This window comes from Balaenoptera acutorostrata, chromosome 7 (assembly GCF_949987535.1).
Source record: "Balaenoptera acutorostrata chromosome 7, mBalAcu1.1, whole genome shotgun sequence".
NCBI classification, from domain to species: domain Eukaryota; kingdom Metazoa; phylum Chordata; class Mammalia; order Artiodactyla; family Balaenopteridae; genus Balaenoptera; species Balaenoptera acutorostrata.
The window spans coordinates 97,445,858-97,463,223 of NC_080070.1; the positions used below are offsets into that span (position 1 = coordinate 97,445,858).

The window sequence follows — 17,366 nt, forward strand, 5'->3', positions numbered from 1 at the left end:
ACTACTGAGCCCGTGTGCCACAACTACTGAAGCCCACGCACCTAGAGCCTGTGCTCTGCAACAAGAGAAGCCACCACAATGAGAAGCCCACGCACCGCGACGACGAGTAGCCCCCGCTCGCCACAACTAGAGGAAGCCTACGCACAGCAATGAAGACCCAACGCAGCCAAAAGTAAATAAATAAATAAATTTATTAAAAAAAGAAAGAAGGAAGAGAAAAACACCTTCCTTGGCTGAGAAAAATCTAAGTTTTAATGTTCAAAAGGTTTACTATGTTCCAGGAAAAGTTAATTGAAAGAACACAGTTAAGTTTGGAAGACGTTTTTAATTTCTCAGAGAAAAGGAAGTTCATGCCAGCATCTTGGCAGAAAAGAATACGTTACCAACAAAGGAAGAGAAAAATCAGGCTGGCTTTAGACTTCTCTTTAACTTGAAATAGTAAAGATTATGGAGCAACATTTGTAGGGTTTTAAGGATAGAGTAAGGGACATGATTCAAGAACCATACACCAAGAGAATTTGTTGTTCATCCTCCAAGACAACAGAAAGTCATCTTCAGAAAGTAATGATTGAAATCTAATACTTGCACATCTTTCCAGATAAAGAGTTTTTAAAACTATATTTCCAGTCATCATAGGGTGAATCAAAATCAAAATTAAAGAATAAGGAAATTGTGGAACAAATGAACCATCAATGAATGATAAAACTAGAGTTAGGACTACATAATCATTATAAATATGATTACAATGTTGAGTTCAAACACCAAAAATTAACATTAAAAGGAAAGTTAAATGATTAACAAAAATCACAATAGGTGTTTACATATAGGTGAGTGGAAGTAGAAGAATGTCAAGTTCAAGGGAGAATTAAAGTGTATCAGATCTCTTGCCTAACACAGGGGGAGCCAAAGTTACTGTTTCATCGTGACTTTGATAATTAGAGAAATGCATGTTAAAGCATGTTTTTAAAAAACATACAAATATCCACTAGTTAGAATACACAAGAGAATATGCATATATCTTTGAAATGCATTCAGATTTTAGAAATAACACTTTTTATAGCAAATGGCAGAAAAGATGAGTACAGTGCAGTAACATAAAAAATTAAAAAAATCTAAAAGATAAAGCAAGATGATAAAAATAAGACCACACACTCAGTTTTGACAAGAAATATTAGTCTTTTAAACTTCCCTCTTAAAAAGGCAAAGAGATTGACATTTTGAAAAATAGAAGTTAGCTATGTGCTGCATGTAAAAGATAAACCTAAAATACAGCAACACAAAGGTTAAAAATATGGGTATACATAAAGTTATTCCACAAAACCACAAAAGAAACCAAAGGTGACTGTATAAATAACAGATTAAAAAGAATTTAAGGCAAAGAAATATCAACCAGGATAAAAAATATAATTTTATGTGAACAAATGCTACAATCTATAATGAAACATACTACTTATTAATCTTTATGTGTAAAATAACAAAAATAAATTAATAGAAGCTTTATCATAATAGGCAACTAATAATATATCACTTATCTTTGACATATCGAGAATTTATACATATATGTGCATATACACCTAGAAATGTTCTCTGAAAGAAACTCTCTTGTTTTAAACATTCATGGATGATTTACTGAAATTGATTATATAAACTAGTCCACCAAGAAATCTCAATCAATTTCAAAAAGTAGAAATAATTCAGTCCACATTTCTTGACCACAGTGTAAAAAACTAGAATTAAAAACATAAGCTTAATTAAGAAACTTCAACAATTTGAAACCAAAAATCCTCTTCTAAATAATTATTAGGTCAAAGAGGTAATCAAATACACAACAGTTTGTTTAGAAAACGAGAACAATATTTATCAAATCTTATAAGCTTTGCCAAAGTTGTTCTTTAGAAGTAATTTCATAGCTCTATTTTTTATTTTAAAAGGAAAGAAATCAATTAAATCATACAAATGAAAAGTTTAAAAAGATACATGTACATCATGCCCAAGTCCAAAAGTAACCATTTAGAAAATAAAATGAGAAATCATAATCAGAAAGGATACTATTCACAATGGCAATGAAAAAGACACCACAGATTATCCATATGAATAAAACAAAATTTTGAGACATTTAAGAACATTTGAAAGAAAAATTTTAGAAGTATACTATGTTCCTGATAGGGAGACTAAATATTGTAAAAATATGGATTCGTTCCCAACTTATTTTACCTTTAATTATTGACATACTGGTAAATATCTAACAGCTGGTTCTTCAAAAACATGTGTGCATATAAATGTATATATGTTTACTGTAAATTTGTACATCTTACTATTTTCTTAAATAAATTTATTTTATTTATTTTTGGCTGCGTTGGGTCTTCGTTGCGGTGCGCAGGCTTATTGCAGTGGCTTCTCTTGTTGCAGAGCACGGACTCTAGGTGCGCAGGCTTCAGTAGTTGTAGCATGTGGGCTCAGTAGTTGTGGCTTGTGGGCTCTAGAGCGCAGGCACAGTAGTTGTGGCTCACGGGCTTAGTTGCTCTGCAGCATGTGGGATCTTCCCGGACCAGGGCTTGAACCCGTGTCCCCTGCATTGGCAGGCGGATTCTTAACCACTGAGTGACCAGGGAAGCCCACATCTTACTATTTTACATTAACTATTTTACATATATAAAAGATGTACAGCACACAACTTACAAATAATAACATACACAATACTGTTTATTGCTAATTTCATATAGTCAGTTGATTCTCACAAAATGCTTTCATTCATTGACTTTTGCCAAACTCATAAATATAGCTAGTACTTTTGTCTTCTCCTATGTGCACACAAAGGAAAAATAAAATTGGTCACTCTGATGTATTTCTTTTTTTTAACCAAAAAATAAAAATAAAGTTCAAAAGCTTGAGGAAGGGGTATAATTCCAATACGAATATTTTTATTTATATTAATGGGTAAGACAAAAGTAAAACCACAAAGATTTATGTCCAGATTTCACTCATCCATCAATGATGTGACAGTTTTCAAGTACGGAAAAGATATTTCCTCAACTTTTTTGTGCTATTCATAATGTTGCAGCTACAGACATGACATAATTTTTTTCAATATTTTTTATTGAAGTATAGTTGATTTACAATGTTGTGTTAATTTCTGCTGTACAGCAAAGTGATTCAGTTACACGTATATATACATTCTTTGTTAATATTCTTTTCTATTATGGTTTATCATAGGCTATTGAATATAGTTCTCTGCGCTATACAGTAGGACCTTGTTGCTTATCCATTCTATACATAAAAGCTTACATCTGCTAACCCCAACCTCCCACTCCATCCCTCCCCCGACCCCCTGCCCCCTTGGCAACCACAAGTCTGTTCTCTATGTCCGTGATTCTGTTTCTGTTTCATAGATAGGTTCATTTGTGTCATATTTTAGATTCCACATATAAGTGATATCATATGGTATTTGTCTTTCTCTTTCTGACTTACTTCACTTAGTATGATAATCTCTAGTTGCATCCATGTTGCTGCAAATGGCTTTATTTCATTCTCTTTTATGGCTGAGTAGTATTCCATTGTATTATGTATCTTCTTTAACCATTCATCTGTCAATGGACGTTTAGGTTGTTTCCATGTCTTGGCTATTGTGAATAGTGCTGCTATGAACATAGGGGTGCATGTATCTTTTTGAATTATAGTTTTCTCTGAATATATGCCCAGGAATGGGATTGTTGGATCATATGGTAATTCTGTTTTTAGTTTTCTGAGGAACCTCCATAATGTTTTCCACAGTGGCTGCACCAACTTACACTCTCACCAGCAGTGTAGGAAGGTTCCCTTTTTTCCACACCCTCTCCAGCATTTGTTATTGGTAGACTTTTTAATGATGGCCATTCTGACTGGTGTGAGGTGGTACCTCATTGTAGTTTTGATTTGCATTTCTGTAATAATTAGCGATGTTGAGCATCTTTTCATGTGCCTATTGGCCGTCTGTATTTCTTCTTTGGAGAAATGTCTATTTAGGTCTTCTGCCCGTTTTGGGATTGGGTTGTTTGTTTTTTTGTTGTTGACTTGTATGAGCTGTTTGTATATTTTGGAAACTAAGCCCTTGTCAGTCACATCGTTTGCAAATATTTTCTCCCATTCTGTAGGTTGCAGACATGACACACGTTTAATCTGCTATCTTGTCTTCTCCAGTCTAAACAATCAACAAAAAAATAAATCAAACCCTAATTAGTATCGTATGGCATTTTTCATGGTACAGAACACTCCCATTTTGGCTGGTTCTAAGCTACCAATGAGAGGTCACTGAACATGGAGTTGGGAAGAGATGCACAGTGCCGTAGTATTTTAACCATACAGATACAGTGGACATAACCTCTAGAACATAGATAATAGTAACATGTACAAAAACATTAGAAGGTCATGAGTTTTTAGTATGTACTACCTATATAAAAATTTTAGATATATAAAGAGGTATCACACATCACTTGAGAAAAGTTTTATTCAATAAATGATGCTGGAATAATTGGTTAGTTATTTAACAACTCTTTTTTTTAAATTACTGAAGTATAGTTAATTTATAATGTGTTAGTTTTGGTGTACAGCAAAGTGATTCAGTTATACATACAAGTATACATATATATATTCTTTTCCAGATTCTTTTCCATTATAGGTTATCACAAGATATTGAATAGGGTTCCCTGTGCTATACAGTAGGTCCTTGTTGTTCATCTGTTTTATATATAGTAGTGTGTATATGTTAATTCCAAACTCGTAATTTATCTCTCCCCCTCCCCTGCCCTGCCCCGCTATCCCCAAGAGTTTAACAACTCTTGATGTGAAAAAAACATATTCTTAGCTCATGGACTGCACAAAAACAGGCTTTGGGCTGCACAAGTCATAGTTTGATGAACCTGTTAGATCACTGCTTCATTTATCTACCAAAATCAATTCTAGGTTGATTATAAATTTAAATAAAAACAAATCATACAAGAAAAAAAATAAATGTATATCAAATGCCTGGAAGGAGGAAAACACTATTTTTTAAAAGACTCATGAGAAATATCAAAGGAAATGTTTGATAGATTTGACTGACTAGAATATGGAAAGTCAATTAATGAGATAAAGCAAATATGTTACCACCATTTTTTAGTCTTGCATATTTCCAGAAAATGGTTAGAGAGAAAAGATAAGGAAAATTACCACCTATAATTTTCTCTGTTTAAGCTTCTCTAAATGCCTCACTGTTATTTTTCGAAGGATCTCAAAAAAGTTACATTCTCAAAAATGGTTCATTCTTTCACAGTAGTTTGAAAGCTGTTTTGAATCTCTCGCAATATCAGCATATACTCTTCCTGATTAGTCTTTCCTTGGTGAAAATAAAGAATAATTGAATGACGTAAATTTTTGATAAAATTGAATATTCTGTCAACGCTTAGTGATGTCTTATATTCTTCTTTCCCTTCTTCTCCAAAGAAGTGCTGGCTTGTCAACCATCCATAGATCAAAAAACCCCGCAAGCATCAGGTTTCCTGGAGGTGATGGGGGTCCCAACAGGTAACCAGAGCATGGCAACAGGGAACCTGGCTCTGCAGTGCTCAGGGTCTAAGGAGGCAGGATATTGGGGTTCTGTTGTAGAGAAGTCCAAACACTGGACTGGGATTGATGGGCAAGGCTCCAAAGCCCAGGAACGAGGACCAGAAAGAGATAGGCAGAGCCTAACTCAAGCTACTGGGCAAACTGCTACAAGAGTGACCCCCAAATACCGGCCAAGGCAAGGCTAAGGAGGGAGAGGATAGGCACTAGCTTGGGGACTTGAAAGCAGTCCTGTTATCAGAATAGGGGTACCAAGGTGGTGGGGTGTTAGTAAAAGGATCACTGCCTTTGGGGAATACTAGCGCAAGTCAGAGCCCAGAGGAGCCTATTTTCAGTGTAATACAAATAACACAAGCATTACCTCGGCAGGAGTCGCATCGTCCTGTTGGTGATAGTTGTGTTAGATAGATTGAGATACAGGACTCCAGGACAGCTCTCAGAGATGTATCTCATTGATTCATCCTGCATAAAAACACAGGGAAGAATCTTATCAAAGTCTAACAGGCTTTGCTATTTCCCCATTATCTCTCTATTATCTCACTCCCTGCTCCAAAAAAGTAAATGCAAGTCTTGGTCTCTTCATAGTCTTTGTTATTATTTATAAATCAAATTAAGTAGAAGGTGATGGCTTTGCTTGAAGGTTCATTACTCCCTCCCGTTCCCTTTCTTTGGAAATAAAGTCCCATTCCATCACAATGACACTTCATTAAAATCTGAACCCTTGCCAGTTCAACCCTTTGAGCTCATGTCAAAGTGTCAAACACTCTTGACTCGTTAGATACATGAAAATGATTAAAAATGGATCCATTTTAAAATTTACTAAAATCATTTTGAAAGACAGGATGAAACTCTTTCAACTGGACTTCATTAAAAAGTGAGTCCATATTTACACATGTATATTTATATAGAGGTGTGTGTGTGTGACTAAGTTTCTGTGGTTCTGTTACTGAAGATATTAAAACAGCTAAACAGACTTGCACCAAATTTACAGTAAGTTTGAGATGTCCTGATGCAAAATATAGGCTGTGTAAGTGTTGGACATGAAATTCAATGTAGGGGGTACTGTAGGGGAGAATATCAAAGATTCAGGCAACCCTCTCCCAGAGAGCTGAAATCCAGTACAAGAGAACAGTATGACTGCAACACGAGAAAGACAGAAAAACAGAGTGATTTCAAGCATGAGCCCTGAATTGACATTTGCGAGACAGATGTGTTTCAAGCTTTGATTGCAATGGTGCTGCTTCTTGTATTGGTAACTATTTATAAAATGTTCTAGAATGAATAGCAGCAGGTTTGTCTTTATTTAATGATTTATGAGTCTCCCCAGGAACACTGAAGAGGTCTGCTAGTTTTAAATATTTGTGGTACATTGTCCTGGAAGAATAGGCCTTTGCAGGAAGAGGTAAACTGGCACTAGGCTAGGAGATCAGGTTCGGGGAAGAATTCTGCATGGTCAATATGGCTGCCCCGAACGCCACTAAGGATGGCACAGGTTTACTTTCAGCAGGACCATCAATGCCTAACATTCTGTTCCTAGCTACTTCCTGGAATCATGAATATTAAAATAACCAAATCCTGTAGGTCAGAGCATCTTGCACATGGGATAAGAATTGGTTGATTTACAGGGGAAGCAAACCACACCTTAAAGAGAACACAAGGGTTTTTTTTTAAGTTGTAAAACTGTAGTTCTGTTGTCGGAAGGTTCTATGTGCCAATGACGCATGAGAACAAGTGCAGGGCTTTCAATAAACACTGTACTCTTGCCACTGCATTCAAGATACCAGCAATTTTTCTAGACACTCCACCACCAAAATGTAGGATTTGGATATACATGTACAGATTAAAAAGGATACAGTACACTTTTTCCCAGCAGGAACGGAGAGAACAAACATCATGTGTGGCATTATAGTTCAATACAAAGAATCTATCTTCAAAAATGTTCATGGTGCCAATCAACCGTCAAAGTGATTGTGCACCTGGTGGAAGACTCCGGCAAAAATGCAAATGAAATGGGACAAGGAGGAAGATAGAAAGCTGGTTTACACCCTAGAGAGGTAGCCACACAGATGAAAATATATGGGAGCCAGCAAGAGGAAGATGAAGTAGGCGTTATGTAACATAGAATAATCTGATTTTCCCTTTGAGATGAGGAGGAAGTTCGAAGGAATTTTGTTCTCAATATTTAAAAGAGCTCAAATTTCAATCCCCAAGTACTTGAGCACATAAATGCAAAAATTGTTTCGGTGTCTACATTGCAGGATGGTCTATGAATTTGTCCATGATGCACTCAAATCTTTCCGGATGTAATATATTCATAAGGCAAGCTTCTTAGAAATCAAAGCTTTTTGAATGAATGTTACTCAACTCCTTAAATGTAAGCCTGTCTCTCAGTCTTTGTCTCAAAGGGAAAGACAATAGTAAAGTGTAGCTGGATAAAGTTATCAGCCCTGTACATTATTAAACTCTAAAACTGGAAAAGACTTTGATGTTCACAAATTCAACACAGATGGAATTGTTTTGACTTTCCTATTAGAAAGCAAAATTAAAGATTATGATCTTTTATTCAAGTGAGAACTAAAGCTCCCTGAGGGCAAGAACTGAAACTTAATTCATCTTAAATTCCCTTTAAAACCTCTATTTTATAACATATAAGTTCCCTATATATCTTTATATATAAAGATAAATATATCTTTAACATAGTAGGTGCTAAAAATATCCACAGAAAGAATGAAATCGAGTAGAGATCTGAAAGAAAGAACTGTTAATGATGAGGCTGGGTAGGTAGCAAGGAGGAGCCAATTCACGAAGTCTTTTCACCTGTGCCAAGGGGCATGGACTTCATCCTGGAGCTGGTGCTTAATGAGGAGGGGGAAGCAATCAGGCTCTTCATTCTTTTCCCTCCCATCTCCAAGCAAAGAGTACAGCCGGAGCAAAGGCAAAACAGCAAGAGGAGCTTGGTGCATGCAGGAAAGAAAGCATAGCAGCTTGTGGCTGCTGAAACTTAATGTACATGCAGGATTTATAAGAAGATGAGGCTGGAAAGGGAGGCAGAGACAAGACCACCAGGGGTCTCCAAGGTACAGTAATGTTAAAGAGCTTTGACTCTCTCCAATAGTGTAGATGGTAAGTGTGTGTATAAATGATGGCACATGGTAGTGAAGTGGTCAGATCTGCCTTTAAGAAGGAATATTCTGTGTCCACAGGGTGTAAGACAGATTGGAAGTAGAGGAAAGCCTGGAGACAGGGACCAGGAAGGAGTTGGCTAGAGTTACATGTTCATTTCCATCCTCTTTGGCGCCACAGTTGATAGCCATGAAGACTTACAACTTGAGCCTACTGTCTCTGCTGGGGCCCAATTTTTTCTGTCTCATACACACATGGCCTTAAACGTAAATATAGTTCATTTTTGTGTAATTGTTGAATAGTTTCCACTTTCCAGAGACTCCAACCTTGGACATACCTACAGGAATAATAAGAGCATTATATAAGTTGGATAAAATTTCTTGCCAGTGTTTAACATAGTTTGCTTTTCTCCATATTTAATCCTAAATGAGCACACAGGCATGTATTTTGGCAGAATCTCTGTGTATTAGTGCTCCAGTGGAGCAAGTCTGAATCTATATAAACAACAGTAAAATAAGCTTCTTATACTCACTGTGAGTGTTGGACAGTCAGAGACATTCAGCTCTTGCAAGTTTCTACAGAGGCCTAAATCAAACAAGTTACGCATTATTAAACACCATATTACAAATGTTTAAAATTTTTCCATCCTACATTCACTGCTGCGTATTCATTAGAAAACAAACCAAAACCCCGGCAAATAACTTGTTCCAAGTATATGGCTTCCTTTCCCCAGAAAAAAATGATTTATTTTGGCTTTAAAAAGTATACACATGTTTATTATTGTTTGAGGATTAAAGAAGGAAGGGGGAAAGAGAAAACTACTATTTTGGGAAGAAACTGTATGTACTTAGAGCTTTCAACTTTGAAGCACTTGAAGAAAACCTGTCTTTTTTGTGGCATGACATTTTTGTTAATTTGGGGGGTTTTCCTTTTAACATTCAAACATACAAAAAAGTTGAGAGAATTGAAGAATTGTACAGTGAATGTACCCATCACCCACCCATATTCTACAATTTATGTTTTACTATATTTGCTTTATCACATATCCACCTGTACATCCATCTCTCTGTCCCTCAATCCATCTTAATTTTTTATGCATTTTAAAGTAAGTTGCAGACATCAGCACACTTCCTCCCCAGAAATAATTAAGCATGAATATAATGAATAATTCATCATGCATAGTAATTAACAAAATATTTATATTTTAGGTTAGATTTACATACAGTTTACAATGAGTTGCAGATTGAGATGTGGAGAGTCAGAAAGGTCAAGTGCCTGATTAGTTCTGGAACCAGAGACACCTGCACAGCTTGTGATCTGGCAGGGGAAACAAGACTTGTGTTACACAATCAGCTCACTGGGTCTAGACTAACAGTAAGTAAAACTCCAAATCTGAGACAGAAGATAAGCAGTGAGGGGAGGGGACACAAAACAGTGACTGGGAGGAATGCTTGGAGCAAAGAAGGGGAAAGGCATTCTAGATGGAAAAGACCTGTACAAGCAGGAAAACTCCAGGTAAGGGGGTGATCCTGGCATTCACACTGCTACAATGAATAGGAAACATATCTGCCAGTTATAACCAAAGACCCCCATGACAATAACAACAGAAATGTTATTAATTATAAATCCATTTTGAATATTTCTGTCTCTGCCAAGAATGGGCTATGTCCTAAGTAATAAGTGCAAACCAAAACCAATTTCAGAATTTTAAAGATGAAAACAATTCTTAAAAATGTACAGCTCTTGACAGCAAAGGAAACCATAAGACAAAAAGACAACCCTCAGAATGGGAGAAAATATTTGCAAACGAAGCAACTGACAAAGGATTAATCTCCAAAATATACAAGCAGCAGCAGCTCATGCAGCTCCATATCAAAAAAAACACAACCCAATCCAAAAATGGGCAGAAGACCTAAATAGACATTTCTCCAGAGAAGATATACAGATTGCCAACAAACACATGAAAGGATGCTCAGCATCACTAATCATTAGAGAAATGCAAATCAAACCCACAATGAGGTATCACCTCACAATGGTCAGAATGGCCATCATCAAAAAATCTACAAACAATAAATGCTGGAGAGGGTGTGGAGAAAAGGGAACCCTCTTACACTGTTGGTGGGAATGTAAATTGATACAGCCACTATGGAGAACAGTATGGAGGTTCCTTAAAAAACTAAAAATAGAACTACCATATGACCCAGCAGTCCCACTCCTGGGCATATACCCTGAGAAAACCATAATTCAAAAAGAGACATGTACCACAGTGTTCATTGCAGCACTATTTACAATAGCCAGGACATGGAAGTAACCTAAGTGTCCATTGACAGATGAATGGATAAAGAAGATGTAGCACATATATACAATAGAACATTACTCAGCCATAAAAAGAAACGAAATTGAGTTATTTGTAGTGAGGTGGATGGACCTAGAGTCTGTCATACAGAGTGAAGTAAGTCAGAAAGAGAAAAACAAATACCGTATGCTAACACATATATATGGAATCTAAAAAAAAAAAAAAAGGTTCTGAAGCACCTAAGGACAGGACAGGAATAAAGACACAGATATAGAGAATGGACTTGAGGACAGGGGGAGGGGGGAAGGGTAAGCTGGGGTGAAGTGAGAGAGTGGCATGGACTTATATATACTACCAAATGTAAAATAGATAGCTAGTGGGAAGCAGCCGCATAGCACAGGGAGATCAGCTCGGTGCTTTGTGACCACCTAGAGGGGTGGGATAGGGAGGGTGGGAGGGAGATGCAAGAGGGAGGAGATCTGGGGATAGGTGTATATGTATAGCTGATTCACTTTGTGATACAGCAGAAACTAACACACAATTGTAAAGCAATTATACTCCAGTAAAGATGTTTAAAAAAAAAAAATGTGCAGCTCTTGGAAGTCATCAGTAATACTTAAGGGAAAAATAGATACCAAAAAATATAATAACTAAATTTATGAGATTATTAATATTTTTATAGAGTAGTTACCTGAATTCATGCAATTCAACAAATATTTATCAAGAATCTGCTATGTGCTAGAAACTCTATAGGTGCTGGAAACACAGCAGTGAACAAAATAGAGAAAAATTCCTGCCCTTAGGAAGTTTACATCCTAGTTGGGGGAGAAGGACAATAAACAAAAGAAGCAAAATATCTTATAACAGAAATAACAGATGGTGATACGTGCCCTGGAAAGAAATAAAACCAGAAATGGAGTAGAGGGCAACCAGCGAGTGGGAAGGGGTACTACGTTTAAATAGAGCAATCAGAGAAGGTTTTGCTGAGAAGGTGACATTTGAGCCAAGGTGTGCAGGAAATGACAAGGACAGTTGCCGTTTACCCTGAGCATTTCTGGAGCCCACATTCAACATAATTGGTGATTGGGAGACAGTAAAGGAAAGAAAAAAATAAGCTCAGGAGAACATTCATTGGAGTCCTACTCTTATTTGCACATCTCAAAGCTGTAAGGAGAATCCCTTTAATTTCTTGAATCCAGTTTCAGTTTTCATAATGCTAAGTCCTAACAGTGTGGAGTACTTCCCCTGGATCAGGCACTGTGAATTGTCTGATGCACATGAGCCTGTTTCATCTTCCCAACAATACTAGAGGTATCCTCAGTCCCACTTTACAGGTGCTGGAGATGAGGTTAAATAATTAGCCTGAGGTCACACAGTTCAGCAAGTAGAAGAGCCTTGATTCACACTCAGGGCCCGCACATTTAGCCACCAAACCAGGCAGGTAGGAGGGTGTGGAGCCGTCTACACCACTCTTCTGCGTGTGCCTTTATTAACGGAATGCCTTTGCGTAAACATAAAAGTAACTTGAAAACTTGCTATTATTTGTCAATTGCGGTGCTCACGATGGTCTCTAAATATTTTTTCCTCCTGCAATCTAGGGACTCCACCGTACCTCAGCTGGGTCTCATTGTTCCTGAACTGCATTAGTTAAGATTACCCAAACTTGGATTTCAAAGGAATACTTTCATTGTTCCACCTGTCACACCAAGTAATTGGGGCCAGCTGGATGTCAGGATGCGCGTGGTTACCATCTTAATCCTGCTCTTCTTTTGTAAAGCTGCTGAGCGCAAAGGAAGCCCTGGCGGTGCGAGAAACCGAGTGAATCACAGCCGGGCTGGTGGGAGCCGGAAAGGCTCCAGCCTGGTCAAACGCTACGCTCCAGGCCTCCCCTGTGAAGTGTACACATATCTTCATGAGAAATACTTAGATTGTCAAGAGAGAAAACTAGTTTATGTGCTGCCCGGCTGGCCTCAGGATTTACTGCACATGCTATTAGCAAGAAACAAAATCCGCGTACTGAAGAACAACATGTTTTCCAAGTTTAAAAAGCTGAAAAGCTTGGATCTGCAGCAGAATGAGATCTCCAAAATTGAGAGTGAGGCTTTCTTTGGTTTAAATAAACTTACCACTCTCCTACTGCAGCACAACCAGATCAAAGTCTTGACAGAGGAAGTGTTCATTTACACACCTCTCCTGAGCTACCTGCGTCTTTATGACAATCCCTGGCATTGTACTTGTGAGATGGAAACGCTTATTTCAATGTTGCAGATTCCAAGGAACCGGAATTTGGGGAACTACGCCAAGTGTGAAAGCCCACAAGGACTAAAAAATAAAAAACTGAGGCAGATAAAATCTGAACAGTTATGTAATGAAGAAGAAAAGGAACAATTGGATCCGAAACCCCAAGTGTCAGGGAAACCCCCAGTCATCAAGCCCAAGGTGGACTCGGCTCTTTGCCACAACTACGTGTTTCCCATACGAACACTGGACTGCAAAAGAAAAGGTTTGTAAGTTTCTTACTTTTTCATTTTCATGGATGATTAAAAATGCTTTTTGAATCTTAGGAATCTCTGCATCCCCCACCATGACTTAGAATTTTGGGAGCATTTCCACCAGAAACCTTTCCCCAGTGACAATGGAATTTACTCTGAGCTCAGGGTGGTTAGTGATTGGGGGAACATTAGAGGAGGGTGGGAGGTATGCTCAGGAGGGGCAGCCATTTGGGTCCTACTCTTATTTGCTCATTGCAAGCTGTGGCTGTAAGAAGTTTCTTTAATCTTAAATCCAATGTAATTTAACTTATGTAGGTAAACCAGTGGGTATGAAATCAAGTGCCAATGCTGTCCGTATAACCTGATTTACACCAATTAAATTCAAAACATGGTATGCATCTGTGGGGAGATAATAACCTCAAGGAAAACCATGTGCAAAGCAGGACAGGTGAGAACACCACGAGAAGGAAGCCAAGTGGGCTGTAGTGATGGTGTGTCTGTAGTTGTTATAATTTAGTCTCAAGGTTTTCAAAAACATTTGCTAACATCCTGTATCTTAATTGTTCCCAAATTATCCAAAATAAAACATAAAAATATTGAAAAAAAACTAAGTTGAAAGTATTAATCCAAGAACTATGAGACTAAGAATAGCTTTCTAGAATATTACTTTCTGCAAATCATTACTGGCTTTTACATCGCACACAATCTTGGGCTAGTAGTGTGTGGGATTTGTGCATACAGGACAAATTCATGAAATAAAACAGATGGGAGATTTCAGTAAGGCTCTTGACACGTTAGTGAAGACATTCTCAAAGTGTGGTCTGGGCACCGCTAATCTACCCTAGGACAACAAGGCATTTGAGTGTTTCATTTCTGGCATGGGTTAATAACTTATATGTAATATTAAATTAAAGACAGATGTCATTGAATTAGGGTCATATAGAGCATAGTATCATTCCTTCCCGTTATTTTAGGAGGGTTTGTTTTAAGAACAGAAAGGAAAGGTTAACAGAAACATGGAGACTCTGGCTCCTCTCAAGGAAACCATAGGCAGGAATCTGTGGACTTTGAAGAAGCAGGAATAAATTTGTTCGTTTATCAGCGAACTCATGCTCAAGACTTGCTCCCTCTCTCTGACTGTGGAAGGTGGCACCTGGTTAGATCACACCACGACTACATGACACCAAAAGGTTTGCTTACTATGACACTCTGTGAATTATATATCGTTGATGCTGGAGTAGAGCAATTACAGTATCGTAACCTGGGAGATGCCGTTGTGGGATCCTCTGAGTTTGAGAGAAAGCGCTCATTAATTGAGAACCTACTATGCTCCAGGTATTCCACACACATGCTGTCTACAGCTGCCAGCAAGGTAGTATTGACAGTATCCCCATCTACGGTTGAGGAAAATGAGGCTAAGGGAGGTTCAGTCACTAGCTCAAGGTCTCACAGGTAAGCAGCAAAACTAAGATTAGAAACTTGGTCCACCTGAGCCTGCTGGCATCCAGAATTAATCTAACCATGTTCAAACAAGCAGCTGGAACAAGGAAAGCATTAAGGAATTCCAGAAAAGTCAGTACATGAAGTTTCTCTGTAGCCAGATTGGGTAGAATTTTCCTAACACGGTTAACGGTGGGTACTTGGTGCTTCATGCCAAAGAGCATGTGTTACTAGGATTTCCTTTGTGATGCTTAAAAACTTGAATTATATATTTTAAAAACTAATACAAAGCTACTATTCCTAGACTTGAGTTAGAAAAACTACTTGATATCGCTAAGGTTCTATCCTCAAGCTAAAGTTAATTTGCACTTGCTGCATCAGGTGACAAAGAGAAAATAGTAGAGTTAAGCTCATTAATTATCTGAGAAAAATGCTATCAACACAAAATTGAAGATTTCTACAGCTATACCACACTGTAATTTAAGAAAAGATAACATAGTAGGAAATAGCTTTCTTTTTTACTGCTTTTCTACTCTTTGGCCATTCCCTCTCCAGTGAGCCTATTTCCTTTGTCTTTTTTTCCATGATATTTTTCTCTTTTTTCTTGGCAAAAATCAACTTATAAAAATACAAATATATTTTTTATTGCTTTCCTTCCTCAACTTATTGTTGTCTAAACACAACCTTGCAGATATGCCCCATAAATTCATTCCTCATGCTTTAAAAACACATGATTTACTGGAAAACGGTATAAATAAAGTTTATATGACATGCACAGTTAGTACATATATACTAACCCTAAAGGACAACTCAAGTTCCTCCACTTGTTAATGACGACATAAATCAGAGCCTATACTTTTTAGATTATAAAATGAAGGGTAGTAGTGTCTTTTAATATCATCAGTATAAATCACTCACTATGGTTGATATCAGTCTGTTGATTCAGCTGACAATTTTCATCTTTTGATATATTGTTGATTCCCATAAGTTTAAAATCAAAGGTCTTCTCTATTAAATTCCCTTTGGTACTGCCTGGCACAGGGCCATGTTCTTTAGATTGATGATAATAATTGAGCTGCTTTCTTTGCTCTTACAAAGCAGTAATTTAAGCAACTTTTAAAAATAAGAATACATAGAAGTTAAAATCATGGCTGGAACTCAAGTATGACACTGAATTTTATCCATTGTAGTTTTCCTTATCCCATTCTATAACTAGATAATAAATGTCAAATACTGAGAATAAATGTTCAGCAGTGTTCATCTCTAACTCCCTGCCAGAGGGTAGTAATACTTTTGATTGTGCTCACATGTTGGACACTATGTAGGATCTAAAGAAGCCTAAAACATGCCATCAAGAGTGGAACTAGCAGTGATATTAATGAGAGCTGCCATCTAAATGCTCTGTGTGCCTAAGACATAGCAGTTTCATGCATTGTCATTTACTCCTCACAACCTTAAAAGAAATACTAGTATTATCCTCATTTTAGGAAGGAAGAAGTTGAGGAGTAGAGAAGTTAAGTTGCCCTTCGAAGGTCACATAGGCAATCCCTAGGCAGTTCCCAAGCCATTGGCCACCATGCACTGTCCTCTCTTCCTTCAAGATTCTGGGTATGCCTATTAACCAAGAAGAATAAATAAAAGCCTTCTGGGTGCTTCCTTCCAGTATTGAACCCTCCTCTTAGGCTCTGTACAATTCATCATATACGTGATCACACTCAAGGAACCCAAATACAGATTCCCTTAACTCGGGAATTAGTTGTGCCTTTCCCAGCTGACAGATGATGAGTCATATGGTGTGTGTAGGGTACCTAATACATGCCAGTTTGACCACATAGACCTCAAAGATCACTATTTTTGCCTTAAACATCTGACGGCAAAAAAAAGAAACAATAGCTTTATTCACTGGGTGACAGGCACTTTGCCAACAAAACTTAGTCTTTCAAAGGGAATAAATGTGAGATTAGTTGAAAGCCATGTTTATGCCATATTGAGATGGATGGATTTGCCAAAAATACATGAGAGGGTTTTAAAACTGCTTTTTAGCTTCACATTTACCAGAATAATTTACCATTTTAAGGATTTATTTTACTTCTAAGATTAGGGCTGGGGAGAATTATGACCATAAATTACTCCCAGCTGCCTCTGAAGATAATTTCACCATTAGTTTGAACAATAATTAAGAATCTTTTATTTGCAATACACAGGACCATTTATATATCTCTTTACCTACCACTACCAAGCCTTCAGAGTAGTTCTGACATTGCTGACAATCAAGGTAGCCTACTAAATGAGAAATTACATGGAAAAAATTTCCCAATTTCCTCCTCAAAATCAGCAAGGTTTGGTTGGGGGAGAGGCAATGCTTGTTAGGGGTGATAATCAAGTAAATATGATATTTGTTGAAGGTTTACCAAAAATCTCAGATAGCAGCAAATAAC

At 37.3% G+C, this 17,366-nt stretch overlaps 2 protein-coding genes across 3 annotated transcripts in view; one reads left to right on the plus strand and one right to left on the minus strand.

The window, feature by feature from the left end:
• FBXL13 (F-box and leucine rich repeat protein 13) overlaps nucleotides 1-17,366 on the minus strand; it is a 187,870-nt gene that overhangs the window by 87,215 nt on the left and 83,289 nt on the right. The window contains exons 10-11 of the mRNA XM_007187164.3: nucleotides 9,233-9,285; nucleotides 5,939-6,039 (exon numbers count right to left, since the gene is read on the minus strand). Of these exons, the coding sequence (XP_007187226.3) occupies nucleotides 5,939-6,039; nucleotides 9,233-9,285 (154 nt within the window). The remainder of the gene's footprint in view (nucleotides 1-5,938; nucleotides 6,040-9,232; nucleotides 9,286-17,366) is intronic.
• LRRC17 (leucine rich repeat containing 17) overlaps nucleotides 1-17,366 on the plus strand; it is a 48,928-nt gene that overhangs the window by 6,319 nt on the left and 25,243 nt on the right. For both annotated transcript variants that reach the window (XR_009008852.1, XM_057550078.1), the window contains exon 2: nucleotides 12,595-13,499. Coding sequence is in view for 1 of the 2 variants with exons in the window: in XM_057550078.1 (XP_057406061.1) it covers nucleotides 12,731-13,499 (769 nt within the window). In the remaining variant the exon portion in view is untranslated. The remainder of the gene's footprint in view (nucleotides 1-12,594; nucleotides 13,500-17,366) is intronic.